This window comes from Antennarius striatus, chromosome 11 (assembly GCF_040054535.1).
Source record: "Antennarius striatus isolate MH-2024 chromosome 11, ASM4005453v1, whole genome shotgun sequence".
In the NCBI taxonomy this organism is placed as follows: domain Eukaryota; kingdom Metazoa; phylum Chordata; class Actinopteri; order Lophiiformes; family Antennariidae; genus Antennarius; species Antennarius striatus.
The window spans coordinates 8,881,274-8,896,342 of NC_090786.1; the positions used below are offsets into that span (position 1 = coordinate 8,881,274).

The window sequence follows — 15,069 nt, forward strand, 5'->3', positions numbered from 1 at the left end:
ATTGACCTAAATTGATTATTTTACGTTCTTTCACAATATACGGCAACAGCACTCCTGCAATTAATGAACTCATCTTCAACTTAATCGAATCATAAATGCGACTTGAAGTTGGTTAGAATTTTATATTTTTGATTCGATTAACTATGACAAAGGTGGAGGAAGAGGTGCGGAAAATGAATGAATGGAGGATTTTATTAACTATTTGCTGCATTTATCTTTTTAACGTGAAGTTCTACGTTAACGTGATTTTCCCTTTCCGGCCGCCGGAGGCGTTGTAGAGTAATTAGTCAGGGTGTGACGGATCCGCCGACTTCTTCCTCGTTGGTGCACTTGCCATGTTTGCGGAAGCTTGGTCACTGCTAGCTGGACACTTGTCACTTTTTAGTGTGTGTATATCTGTGTTATTGTAAGTTAAGCGTGTTTTTTTTTTAATACAACATGAATCTGCCAAAGGGGCCAGATTCTTTGTGCTTCGACAAGGATGTTTTCATGAAGGTAAAATCCTTAAACTCTGTTTATTAAGTGTGTAATGATAGCTTCTGCTAGCATTAGGTGGCTGTTCCGTGTTTTATAGGATATTCCTATTTCTTAATTCACCATATCTTGTGTTCTTCCACTAGAAAATATAGAGTTATTCTAGTCAATTACAATCATAGATAAAAATGCATAAAGAACGAACATGTCAAATGCCGCAAGTCCTCCGCATAACCTTTGTAGGAAATAGAAAGTAAATGGCATAAGCAATTATTTATAAAAGTGTTCCCTCCTATGCGGCTGAATTCATGTCTGTTAGCATGTCTGTTCATGTCTTGGTTAAGTTGGTTTCGTTGACTTTTTCTAATCAGCGTTTTGTTTTTAAGGTGTTTTTTTTTTATGTTGGGTGATTATGTATGTCGCTGACTCGTATGGTTGAGGCAAATCGAATCTTATTGCCGGTTGTTTGTTCCTTTAAAGGATGACTTTGATGTTGACCAGTTCGTGTCCGAGTGTCGGAAGCAGGTCCAATTGGAAGAGATGAGAGAGGACCTGGAGCTCTACTATAAACTGCTCAAAACAGCCATGGTGGAACTCATCAACAAGGACTATGCCGACTTTGTTAACTTATCCACCAACCTGGTTTGTCTTTATTGACAATTTATCAAAAAAAATTTAAGCCTCAGAACTAAATCCTGTGGGCTATAAGAGGCATTACTGTCAAGGCGTGTTGAGAAAATTCTTTTAAAATGTTTAAAAGACATGTTACAGTTAACAAGAAATTTCAGATTCACTACAAACTGTCTCAGTGAATACCGGGTAATATGTTTTCATACTTGAGCATACACTTTTTTTTTAGTTAAGCTCTTTGTATGATTTTAAAAAACAAAAGATGGCACAGCATGCAGTCCTAACATTTAGAAGTAAAATGTATTGTGTAAAGGCCGTTTCTAATCCCAGATGTCTGCATCCTGTCTTAGGTGGGGATGGACAAAGCCCTCAATCAGCTATCTGTGCCATTGGGACAGTTACGAGAGGAAGTTATGGTGTGTGTTTTCAAAAGTTTTTGAAAACGTTTGAAGTCCTTGATTAATTTTTGCCATAGTATTCACAAATATTCATGGTTATTGTATGTTGCAGAGTTTACGGTCCTGTGTAAGTGAGGTGATTCAGTCTATAGACAACCAGCTATCCAAGCAGGAGGACCTGCAGAACAAAAAGGTTTTCCTGCTTGTCTTCTTATCAGACTTCAACATTTAATCATATTTTGTTTTTCATCAAATATTGTGAATTGTTTAAACTGTTTCATAAGCTGTATGTGTTGCTTTCAAGATGATTAACAAGCTTTTAAACAAAACACCTTTTCCAAACCTCACAGTAGAAGCTGCTTAAGAGTAAGCGGATATCTACTGTATGGGAAATGATCAATTAATAATTATTCTATCCATTAGGTGTGTGTATCGAGGCTGATTCAGGTAGTGCGCTCAGTGGAGAAAATTGAGAAGATTCTCCATTCACAAAGCTCCAAGGAATCCAGCTCTTTGGAAACTGGCAGGTGAGAAGGTTGCTTACCAACAAACCCACATGCATCACCTGTTTTTAAAATCTTTTATCTTGTCTTAAATTAAGCAATCCTGGCTTTCAATCCCAAAAAGTATCTATTCATTTTAATCAAAGCACTGCATAAACGCTGTAGGATTGGAGTTCTAAATTCTTGTGCCAGACTTTGTGCCTTTTTTTCCCCTACAGTCCACTGTTAGCGGGACAGATCCTGGAGAGGATTGCGACTGAATTCAACCAGCTGCAGTTCCATGCTGTCCAGAGCAAAGGCATGCCTCTACTAGACAAAGTTAGACCTGTAAGTGTTCACAGGTCAATCAGACAGCTAAATAACCAATAGCCACTTACGCAGTCAGTAAAGCTGTTTTTTTTGTCAGTCCATTATTACCATTATTTGCAGCCTATTTGTTGAATATTTTTCAGCAAGACAAAAATTCTCAATGCTGCCATTTGCACGGAATGAGGTTGAATTTTACACACACTGTTGATTCATGTTTTCTTTTGTTCTTTGTAATACGTTTTATTCTGTTGGAGTACTTTTTTCCACTTTTTTAAAAATATGCATGTGACAAGTTTCCATGCTCTTCCAGCGTATTGCAGGGATCACCTCCATGCTGCAGCAGTCTCTCGAGGGCTTGCTGATTGAGGGTCTACAGACATCCAATGTAGACATGGTGCGTCACTGCTTGAGGACGTATGCTACCATAGACAAGACTCGAGATGCTGAGGCCCTGGTAGGACAAGTCCTGGTCAAGCCATATATGGATGAGGTAAACCTGTCACATGTTTTGGTATACTGTTGATTCAATTGGTGTTTTTTTTAAAAAATACATTAATTGTTAACCATGGTAGAGCGTCCTTGTCTTCTGTTTTCTCTATTTTAGGTGATTGTTGAAGAGATGGTAAAGTCCAGCCAGAATGGTCTCCAGATGATGTACTCAAGACTGCTGGAGTTTGTCCCTCATCATTTTAGACTGCTTAGAGGTGTGACTGGGGGTGCTATATCCAGGTAATTCTTTAAAAGCCTTTGAATAGAGCTTTTGTATTCAATGTTTTTTTGGTTTTATTAACATTTTTATGTAAATACAATTGCGAAGTTGACTCGACATATTTAAATATTTTGTCTTTAAGGAATTCAATTCTATAACAGTTGTTGTCCTGTTACATTTTGATTTTTTTTCTCCCAGTTAACAATAACAAGTCATGGTGTATAAATGAATTAACATACATACAGGAAATTCATTCTAAAATGCTACTGGAAGTATGAAAATGCAGGTTACATCCAAAGATAATTTAGGAGGGAGTTTCAAAAAGAACCAACACGAGTTACGATCACTCGAATTAGAGATGAGTTTTAAGCTGAGTGTTCAGAATATCCACAAGAAGCGTTCTAGAAGATCACGGACATCAAGAAGCCCCCCACAGGAAGAAAGAGTCTAGGGAACGTTTCAGCAAAGTCAGAGAAAGTCTGTGCAGCAAGCTTGTAGTGAGGATGGGACTCCTTCCTAAAATGTCTTTTCAACTGCATTTTTATACCTTCTGTGGCATTTCAGAATGAAATTCCTTTCTTTGAAGATTAGTCTCGCTGCCATCATTGACTTCAATGCCTTTAACCTGCAAAAAAAACCCATAAACAATTTAGTTATCAGCTGCTAAAGAGTGGACACACTATAGTTGTTATCATATTTTTAATCTGTGCTTCTTTTCACCTCAGTGACAAAGCTGATATAGTACCAGGCTATGATTTTCTGGTGAACTCTGTGTGGCCGGAGATGATCAGAGGGATAGAGGAGAGATTGTCGTATCTCTTTAACCCTGGAAACCCTGACATATTTTATGAGGTGCAGTCTCACGTGACTCATGAGTTTTGCTTTATGTTTGCTGTCACATCATTCAAACTGTTTGACTTCGTTGTCCAACTCTGTTTTTTCTAGCGTTACAACGCGAGCATGGACTTTGTGCGCAGGTTTGAGCGTCAATGCAGTTCGCAGGCCAGTGTGAAGAGACTGAGAGCACACCCCTCATATATCAGCTTCCAAAACAAATGGAACTTGCCTGTGTACTTTCAGCTAAGGTGCTTATAGTGTTATACTCTACAATATCATAACACATTACTGCCTTTGTATAAATTACATTAGTTGATAGTCTGTGTTACTACGTCTTTTGAATATATACACCCAGAGCAGCTTGAAAATGTGTATTTTAGTAATTGTACAGTGCGCCCTCGGTACTCATGGTTACTCATGGTTCCAGGAACCACACATGAATAACAAATTCCGCGATAAATCGACAAACTATTCATCTTATTATTTATGGTAATTTAAACGTTTATGACCCTCCCAATACTGATATTAAACCACCTTCTATCTGTATTACCTTTTCCCACACTCTTATCAACTGTTTAAAGCACTTTTGTGCCTCACGTAAGTCCGAGAAAGACGGAACGTAGCACACTTCCGGACGCCATTAGCCACTAGAATGCGCGTACGGTATCACATGACTGCCTACCAAAAATCCGCAATGAGGTGAAGTCATGACTGTTGATGCGCAAGGACGCACTGAATTATAATTCTATTCCGAGCGGCGTGCTTCCTCTCTTCTGCCATCTTTTTGATTGCAGCTTACAAGATTTTTGCTGTCGTGGTCTTTTCATTTACGTTCAGATGAAGATACAGTTCATTTGTGTATCACTACAAACGTCCATAATGGTAATCAAGCTCAGGGTCAATTTTAGGGGTACATACTCTGCTGTTATTGTGCATACAAGTAGAATGGGAGAACATGAAGATAGACATTCGTCACTATCCCAGCCTCACTCCTTTTCTTGCTGGTCCACATTTTTGCTTGAAAATCAGAAGTGCTTATAGAATAAGAGAAGCAGAGTCAGCTTTTCCTAGTCATCCATGTGCTTTTTTTACAATGAAAAAAAAAAAAAGTTTCAACCTCAGCATCTTCACAAGTTTCTTTCCATGCAGCTTCAAAATAAGAGTCATTTATCAAGACATCCAGTTGTGAACCACCTCGTCATTGAGGGGATCACGTGTGGCCACTTCCTAGAACTGGAAAACAGCAAGAGCTTAGTCTTGTGCGAGAACAAGTTTCAGCTGTAGTAATGAGTGCCAGACATCCACAATGTTGATCCACAGCAGCAAATAGATGTGTCGTCAGCATATAAATGCATACTTGCTTTTGACAGACCGATATAATTTATATAAAGTACAGTTAAAAATAAGAGGTGGCACCCCCTTATGGACAGTCTTATTACTAAGGTTGCTTGTGAAGCAAGTGACATTGTGCTCCAAGAGACCCAGTTGGAGGTGTATTTCAAGAAATCAGTAAAAAGCAACATAAAATTTTCTTTCTTGTCAAGTGCAACAAAAATATTTTCCACCCTAACTGCAGCTGTGGTGGTACTAGGTTTTATCCTGAAGCTTAATTTGATGAGATGTCATTTGACGTGAAATACTTCTTTACTCCTTCATTCACAAGAGCTTCAAGAATTTTGAACCACTGATAGATAAGATGTCTATACTTTCTTAGAGCTGCTGGCTCACCTCCTTTAAATGAGAGGAGAATAAAAGCTGATTTCCATATAGAGGAAATTTAATCCGTTTCCACTATGAGGCTAAAAAGGTATGCAAGAGACTGCTATAAAATACTGTTCTGTGTGCTGCTGTATCCTGATTTTGTTAAGCTTTTATGAGAGTAGGTTAAGAGAATAATTAAATACCAAAGAGGAGCTTCAAGTCTGGCTCCTTATCAGTTTTCACATTCTTTCTCAGTACAGCTGGCGCAATCAACCTTGTGAATATTGATGTGGATGTTGATTACCATGGCAATGGTTGAAATATTTGGATCAGCCCTATTAAAACTATGATTTATTTATAAATTCTTTTATGAGGGCTAATCTTATTTTGAATGATTGCGCAAGGGTAGTGTAAAAATGTAACATTATTTAAATATAGGCCACACATTTGTGGACAATCCCAAATCGCATTTATAGTTTTGCACTTAGTTTAAATGAAATGGGCCACCATGAAATGAGCTGGCAGAAGGCAGTTTTTAACAATTGTATTAAGTAAAAAGCAAATTGAGTATGTAAGTGTATCAACAAACATACTTGATAAGCATGATACTGAATCCTGCATAAGTTCATGTTGTTTTCTGTCGTGAGCCTGTGGGGTTTGGGTTTCATAACACATCGTTCTTTTCTCCGTTTTCTGTGCGTTTCTTTCCATAATTGTAGATACAAAGAAATAGCAGGAAGTCTGGAAAATGCCATAAGTGATGGACTAGAAGCAGCACCAGGTAGGATGAGTTCTTTACCATTAACGTCATTTTGTGATATACAGTCAACCCTCGGTTTTCGAACATAATCCGTTCCAGAAGGCTGTTCGAAAAGCGAGTTGTTCGAAATCCGAAACTATTTTTCCCATTATAATTAATGTAAATAATTTTAATCCGTTCCAAGTCTACAAAAACAACTTTTTCTAATTTTTTTAAAACTATTTTACACCATAAACCGCACTGTATATTGTTTACCATAAATAAAAAGGGGTAGAAATAGACTGTGTTTTATTTTAATAAAAGATATCCTATCGAACTTTGAACACGAATGCGCTACGGAGGAAGCATCCTGGGCATTCGAGTTCGCTCGGCTCCTGAGTGAGTCGCGTTCAGATACACTCGGCTTCTTTTGGTTTGTCCGAATTTTGGTCGATTTCAGAGACATAAAATTCTCAGATTTTCTGGTCGAAAACCGATTTGGTCGAGAACAGAACCGTTTGAATACTGAGGTTTGACTCTATAGTTAAAATAACTTTGTGATATATAGTTAAGATAACTGTGCATGTGTGTCTTTATATCTAGCTGGCAACGCATACCACCTACAGGTATCTGAGACGTTGTGGTCCTGCTTAGTACGATGTTGGGCAGACAAAGTTTACTTGTCACCTCTGGCCCATCGCTTCTGGAAGCTCACGTTGCAGCTCTATGCAAGATATGCCAAGTTTCTTGATGAGGTAAAATAAATAAATTTAGATATAAAAAGAACTAACTTTTTAAAAAATATTTTCCCAACAAAGCACTATGTTAATTGATACTTTTTTTCACTTTTATTGACTCCTGTTCCTGCACAGGTGCTGACTAAGACTCCACCTCCTGAGGTGACCAAAGAGGCAACCAGGCCTTTGCCAAGCTCAGCCTCCTCCACCTCCAGCCGAACATCAATGGACGAGGGCGGCAGTGAGAGTGGGAGTCCTGCCTCCTTGTCCACCAAACAGCTGGTCTACATTGCAGCTGACATCCAAAAGCTGCAAGAGCAGGTACACTGTCCCTAAACAAAATGCATGTGTTTACATATGTAGCTCCTTTATCTTTCATACATATTAGATTTAAGGGACTAGCCTCCTGCATTTTAAATAAATGATAACATTATGATTTTTAGATTTTTGTTGCTATTTATGTGTTTTCATTCTGATACTCTTCATTTTAGATATCAGTGTTGTCAGAGATGGTCAGACAGAAGTTAGAAGCCATCGGATTCAAAAACCTTGCTGTTGTGGAAGGTAAGCGACCTAGCCTATATAATTGCAAGTGATTGATTTTGTTTTAAGAGACTAAAACATGTACTATATGTCTGATAGAACCTGTGTGAAGCTAAAGTTAGCGTTCAATGACATTTAAAATTTGAACCTACCCTAATAGTCAAGTCAGCCAGTCAAAAAATATTTTCATTCTTTAAAAACCGTCCCTGACATGCTTAATATTGAATTTCACTTGCTTTCCATGTCAGATGCTCTATCAGACTCCAAGGCATGCCTGTCAAGTAGCATTCCCACTCTGAACTCCAGGATGACACAGCATCTGACTGAACGCAGTTGCCGCTTCCTGAAGAGTGCCTCGGAGGTTCCGCGTCTCTACCGCAGGACTAATAAGGTCAGAGAAGCTGCAGACTTTAACATACTACTCCTAGATTTTATTATACTTCTTGGACTTAACAAAAGAGAGCAGGTTTGATTACCAACAGGTGCATATATGAGTTTGGAGTCGTTTTGACGGAAAGATTTCAAACAGGTTACCAAACACCTCCCCGTTGTCCACATTAGCAAAATACTGAACTTCATTCTGTTTTCTTCCGTCTTTCCTACTTTTAACAAGAAATAGTGAACTAGATGTTGTCTCTTCTGTGTATGTCACATTGTGCTTCCCCCTTGAACAGGAGCTACCAGTGTGTGCATCAGCCTATATGGACAACGCCTTACGCCCATTACATCAGTTGCTAAGTGATTCAACAGGGCTGGTCACACCTACTACCGCACAGGAGTGGCTGCGAGTGACACTGTCTGAATGCACACAGAGGTAAGCTAAAACACACACACTGCAAACACAATTAGACAGCAGTGCTGGTGTTGAAATGTTAAATCTATATACTATATAAACCTATACTTAAAATCATTCATGTGTTCAGGTACTATGAGACCATTTCGGAGGTGCTGAGCTCAGTGAGGAAGATGGAGGAGAGTCTTAAGCGATTAAAGCAAGCAAGAAAGGGTGCAACCACAACAACCACGGCAGGAACAAATGGTGGACCTACAGATGACAGCAAGATCCGACTTCAACTAGCACTGGATGTGGATTACCTGGGGCAGCAAGTAAGTGGCAAGCATAGTCACACAGATGTTTTTACAAGCTTTAGGTCAGTTTTGATTTTTACGCCGGTTTGTCCTGTTGTGTCCCAGATCCAGAAGATGGGTCTTCAGCCAAGTGACATCTCCATGTTTTCCACCTTAATGGACTTGGTGAAAGAGGCCAGAGAGCTTGCTGAATAGAACCAGTGAAAATGGGAAAATGAAGCTTGTCAATTTACTGCACATGTTCCTGAATTTCTTGAACTTTTAAAGCATTTGTTCAGTCCTGGCCAAACTCATGGTCTGGTGGCAGTTTCTGATGATCAGATTTGGAATAATGATAAAAACAAATCCTTTTTCAGTCTTTTGTACAAAATATCTCTATGCAACACAGACGCAAGTGCCAGAGTTAGCAAATTTTTCAACCTGGAGTTGATATCTTTCAATGTGTAAACAAATTACTGTGTGTTAAATTGGATCATGGGTGGTTTTGCAATATAAACCAAAGGAACTCCTACATACTCCATAGCAAAGTACTACACTGATATTAGGCTGAAATGTTGCATAACAAGATGAATGTACAGAGAATTGTCAATCACAATATCGGTCTTAAATGTGTGGCATGTAAAGTTTACTAAATCAGAGTTGTATAATATACAACAGTTGGTTCAGAAATAAACTTTTAATCTCGTCTTGAATTTTTTAAAGAGCTGGTTACAATGTACTAGTTACTTTCCTAGAGAAACAAGTTTCTGAAATGTTAAATTCAGTACATTGTTACTAAAGGCAATGAACCACTAATATGCAATGGTTAAACCAGTGCTATAAAAGCTACCTTAAATCCACATTAAAATCATGTATCAGTTATGACCCATTACTTAACTTACAAGTTGTAAATGAGAATGATACAGTATGCAATTTGTCCAATTGTTTTAATATAAAGTAAACCAATATAAAAGGGAAACATTTCACAACTGATTTTAGAGAAGCACTCATCCGAGTTTACATCCAGTCAGCACTACATGTTTTAATCCATAGCCAGAAAGTTGAAGGACTCGAGGTTGACATTAGTCCAGTTTTGTTCACATCCCTTGGCAACACGTATTGCTAAACTCATGAACCATTTAAATGGTAATGCCTTTGAAAAATGGAAAACAGGCCAACTGTCAGCAAATCCTTTATTACAGTCATCAAAAAATGTACAGTATAAAAGGTCAATCATTCACCATAGAGAATTTTCTGTACCTACTATACACACTAGGCAAGTAATACATTTTACAGGCAAACAAGTTAGGATCTTAAACAGGCTTCATGAGGTAACAGACTGGTGCGACTGATGTTCTCAGCAGCTGTAAGTTATAGTAATGAAGTACAATACATGAATTGACCTTAACAGATCTGCTCATGCAGGCGTCTGGTTTCCTGTATGATATCCTTTAGAGGGTAGGGTTTGTGATCTTCCCCAGCATGAGATAGGCATTAGTATTTCTTTCTATGACGGCAAAGAAAAACGGTCGGTTGATGGTCAGTTTCAGAGGAGTACCCGTTTCTTCCGTTTCTTCCGTCTCTTCACCAGGTTCTCCTGAAATCTCAAACGTGACCTCATTGAAGACCTGAGAGGAGATAGTTAACCGTTAATGATGTGCCCACTGGTTTGTGTAATGTGACAAGACAAAAACTCATCCCTAGTACTTCACCTTATTTATAGTGAAGGGATTGATGTTGCTCATTCGGGTGAAATCGGCATCCAAGCCCAGCAGTTTCTCTTCAATTTCAGGATTCACAGCCATCAGCGCTTCTCGCAGGTCAGTCACAGAAGACATGGAGAACTTTGGGACAGACAGCTCCAGCAGACTGATGGATGGACACAAGGGTAGATAGTTTAAAGTCATTTAACCCGAGAAAACCCACAATGACACCAGTGTCACACACACTTTTGAATGTCCCCATCTTTGCGTCTGAACCGTGACATTTACTCAACATCGTGGTATCATGTGACAGTCACGTGTCTGCAATGGAATGATCTCTCAAAAATAGAGTGCAAATTACAAAGCATCATCCAATTTCAAAAAGCAATTTTTTTGACACTACAGGTGATTTCAAACACATGTAACAGGTTTAATGCTTTGATATTGATTTTTTGTATTACTTTCAACCTAGTCCGACCATATTTGTTGAATTAAACAAGTTCCAGAAATAATTGCTGCAACATGTGACATCAGTCTGTCAGCCTTCAAATGAAAAATTGATGTGACCCATTTGTCACAATAACATTCACCCAATCAATTATGTCAAGTTCTGCAAACTTCAGAAATAAGTTCTATGGTATAACCCACACTTTTCCTGTAATGATAAATGAGTGGGTACTCCAGGGTTAAATTTGAACTTAATGACACCATACTGGTCAACAAAATTTAATTTTATACAAAATAGTTTATTAAAAATTGAAGCCAATAAAATTTAGTGCAATTTAAAAGTAATGACTGGTTGAAAGCAGAAGCTAGTCAATTACTGTACTAGTCAGTGGGATCATTAAAGATGGAATTTTAAGTTGTCAATTGTCAAAACATGTTTCATAGTCTTAATGTGACGCATGGAATTCTAGCCATGCACTTGTTAAACAACAAACAATACACACCCTTCATGGAAACTCCGTTGCCAGCTAGATATGATGTCAGTCAGCAATCTAGACTCAATTGTCCTGAGTTTGGACCGTTCATGAGGCAGGACCAGCATTAGGTAGGACAGCGTGCTCAGATGCAGCTTCACAACGGTGCACTTCCTTGTCTGGATGAGAAATGGTATCAAATGGGAACTCAATCAAACCCTTTGCATCTTGCATTTGTGAAAACATTGAACTGAACCAAGAAATCAGTGTTAAAGAAATCTCCTGTACTACGACTTACCTGATCAATGAGATATTCGTACCGACCCGTGCGGGTCATCAGTGGAGCCATCACTGTGGTGGTTTCATCCACGTAAAACTCTTGCAAAAAAGTCTTTTCTGGTCGGAAAGCTGTTTGCCAGTTGCCTGAACAAACAAGCAAAGAACAGATATTCCAAAGTGGTGCAACTGATGCTACTGTAAACATTGCCATTTGGAATTAGTTTCGATTATGCACATAGAGCCAATTCTAAATGATCCAATTGTACAAGTACAGTGTATGGCAAGTTACTTATGGAAAAGCCACTTAGATTTGCATTTTATACATACTGCAACACCTCGTCTACCTGACGGCGTTTCAACAATGTTCATTAAGACTTAAACTTGATCACTTGATTTACAAATTGAGAATAAAGTTTATTAAATAAACAGTTCAAGTATAAAATATACCTTTGAAGTTGACTGAAGATAGAAACAGCAAGTCAGTGTTTGACTTCAGGTCTTTAAAGCTACTCTTCACCTTCCCATCTGACGTTTTGCCCAGAAATTTTCTCACTAGCTCCTCAGCTTCCTCAGGCTTGGAGAAGTCTACGCCACGGACGAATGAAGAGTCACAGAATTCCTGAATGCCTTCATAATAGTCCTTGGATAATAACGCATCGTGGCGAATGAAGTTCCAGACCCGGGTAGTGATTTCATTTTTCAGTTCATCATTAAAAAGAGAATTAATTTTCTGCATGTTCATGATAATTCTGTGTCCATCCACCAGGAACACGCAGTCTTCTTGGTCAGTGCCACTGGTGACGCTCAAGAAAAGCTGGAGGGAAAAGGAGTGCATTGGGAAATGTTAGCGCTTCAGTGAATGTTTAAGACCTAATCATCTCCCCATCTGCAAATTTTTTTCCATTAAAAGTATAGCAAATACTAGACCTGGAAAAAGTTGGTCGTTCTCATCGAGGCTCCCATGCTGAGGGTGGCGAGAGATCCGTAGGCGCCAAGTGGAGAGAAGAGTGTGTTTGTGTTGCGCTGCCTCTTGCTGAGTCCCTTGTACATCCTCAGGCTCACCATGTTCAACGGCTGAATCAGAACCAGCATACCATCTGTGACATTTGGTTTCTGTGCAGGCTGCTGTGCGATGTCCCGATCATCTGGTGTCAGAATGTCAATATCAAGGGGGGCCACAGGAATCGGCTGCACAGGCTTAAGTGCCATATCATCCATGGGCAAACATTGATCAACCACGCTTCCAGCGAAGAGCGTGAAGGGGTGAATGTAGATTCTGTTGGCTTGGCTTCCTGACAGCCAGCAGTAGAGCAGGAGGGTGAGAAGAGACTTCTGTGAAAGCTTCATTTTATCCTTCGGCTGATATCGAGAGGTTTCTGTGGAAGAAATTTTAACTCGATGAGATCTTCAGTATCCCACGTTTCCCCTTCAGGTCATCCAAAGCCGTTTAAAAATCAATCCACTGGACTTGAAGCAGTTTAAGAAACTTTCAATCAAGTCCAGTGGATTGATTTAAACAGCTGGATAACCAATAACCTACACAGACACCCTTTAGGCATAGTGTGCATTCAGTACAGAATTGATGCCTTACAGCTGATGGGCCAAAATGACTTAACAGGTTTGCTGGTAGGATCACTGGACATATGGCAGCACGTCAGTGAACGACTGCCGTTTGTGTGAGACCTCCCATAATAAGTGAATACGAAAGCATTACCCCTGCAATAGGGGTCACACAGATAATGAAGACATCTGTATGGGACCGTGTTTACTGACTAAAATAAGGAGGTTTCTCTTGGCCCTTGTTAAAGTAGCCTTCAGATTGGAAACCGCAACTTCGCAGCAGTGTCAATTTACACCAAGACAGCAGTATGGACCGATATTGGACCATGAAAATGATACTTCTGACCATTTTTACACTTGTGGTAGTCATTTTAAGAAATCTATCGGGAAATATAAATTGACAAATTTTTAGGGCATGTCTTTAAATCGATTCATTTTGACTGGCAGCTGTAATTTTGCTGGAATTCACAATGAAAGTCCAATAAATTGTTTAAAGAAAAACTCACAACTTTCTCCCCTTTATCAACATGTATGCATGAATACCAATTTTCACAGGTTTAGTTTAATTTGTATGCAGATAAAAAGGACTTCAGCCTTTGCACCGAGCAAACAAATGTGGACTGATGAACTCGTGGAAGTAAACAATTTTCTTTTTGGAAAGTACCATATAGAACATGGTCCCATCTCAATAAGACTGATACAACCAGATAATACAATATTATAAGTCATTAGAGGTTGTATGATCCAATCCAACATAATTTGGTTTTCTACCAGTATCCTTAATTGTTCATTTGCATGTAGGAGATTACCCTGGATTTAACTGTAAACGAGGTCCAAGAGACAGCATGTCTTCATAAAAGACCAGTCTTGGGTCCATGTTTTAAAGACTAATTACAACACATTTCTCTACTCTTTTGCATAATGCATAATGAGGATAAAGTCAAACATTGTCCTTACCGTATGCGTTTGCCACTTCGACTCTTAATTCAGGCCAGCCAGCTGTGGTGCTCAAACTCTGCTTACTAATTAACAAAGGAGATTTGAGTCAGTTGTGTTGGTGCTGCTACGATTCACCACAGCTTTGTACCATCTGACAAAACAGACCACCCAATGCGACCCCCCCACATGTTGATTTTAGGAGGATGATGCAAAGAACATCCTGAAAGGGACATTGAACAGTAGAGTGAGAAGTATGAGGCAAACAGACGTGTGTGACTCACTGAAATTTCATCATATACTGTACCAATGTTTATTTGAAAAAGGACTCATGCACTTGATTACATGTTTTTAAGGGGTCCTCAGTGTTCAGGTCAAACAAACATCACATACAAGTACAATCAATTAAATCTACATATCTAAAAACTCAAACATCCCAAAATCATACCACAAACCACAAGTTTTTCATTAGTTCACATACTTAAGATGTATAAAAATGTTAATTTACCAAGTCAAGCAATGTCATTTCAAAAAATAAAAAGCAAAAAAAGCATTAAAGTAATTGCCCAAACTGCAGCACAATTGAGCAGGTTCTTGCTTGACCAAAACCACTTGGGTATAAAAAAAATAAAGCTAAAATATAGGGAGGAATAACAAAAACTCCCATTTTATTCAGACCTGCTATCAAATAACTAAAGTGATATAGGTGAAAAATAACCCGCTTAGTAATGACAAAAATATAAAGAAAAGGCTAAATAAATGTAACACTAGAAGTTAAGTCCAAAATAACTTTTAAGCCAGTACTCACCGGAATCAATGAATGCAGAACAGACATGAACCAAAAACCCTCATGTAGGGGGTGGGAAAAAAACCCAAGTTGCAACCAGGGACAGAAACCTGAAGCTTAATATAGGATTGCTTCAGCTGCAGGTGAGGGGAGTTAGTCTGATGAAGATGTGGCCGATGCAGAACAGGTGAGGAGGAGAGAGACCAAGTGGAACTGATTGATGCAGACTAGGGATG

General features: G+C 38.9%; 2 protein-coding genes across 2 annotated transcripts; one reads left to right on the top strand and one right to left on the bottom strand.

Moving 5' to 3' along the window:
• The first annotated feature begins 345 nt into the window (after positions 1-345).
• Positions 346-9,677, top strand: cog2 (component of oligomeric golgi complex 2). The gene is made up of 18 exons (XM_068327301.1): positions 346-495; positions 955-1,116; positions 1,455-1,520; positions 1,615-1,695; positions 1,926-2,029; positions 2,224-2,332; positions 2,625-2,804; positions 2,919-3,043; positions 3,749-3,875; positions 3,969-4,108; positions 6,281-6,342; positions 6,904-7,055; positions 7,173-7,358; positions 7,529-7,601; positions 7,829-7,971; positions 8,255-8,394; positions 8,504-8,687; positions 8,775-9,677. Exons 1-18 carry the CDS (start codon positions 439-441, stop codon positions 8,862-8,864), a joined length of 2,181 nt encoding a protein of 726 aa, XP_068183402.1. The 5' UTR covers positions 346-438; the 3' UTR covers positions 8,865-9,677.
• A 150-nt stretch (positions 9,678-9,827) lies between these two features.
• Positions 9,828-14,200, bottom strand: agt (angiotensinogen). The gene is made up of 7 exons (XM_068327303.1): positions 14,068-14,200; positions 12,478-12,926; positions 11,998-12,364; positions 11,570-11,694; positions 11,302-11,450; positions 10,361-10,517; positions 9,828-10,276 (listed from the first exon to the last, which is right to left on the bottom strand). The coding sequence occupies exons 2-7, from the start codon at positions 12,895-12,897 to the stop codon at positions 10,100-10,102; spliced, it is 1,395 nt and encodes a 464-aa protein (XP_068183404.1). The 5' UTR covers positions 12,898-12,926; positions 14,068-14,200; the 3' UTR covers positions 9,828-10,099.
• Between the last annotated feature and the right edge of the window lie 869 nt (positions 14,201-15,069).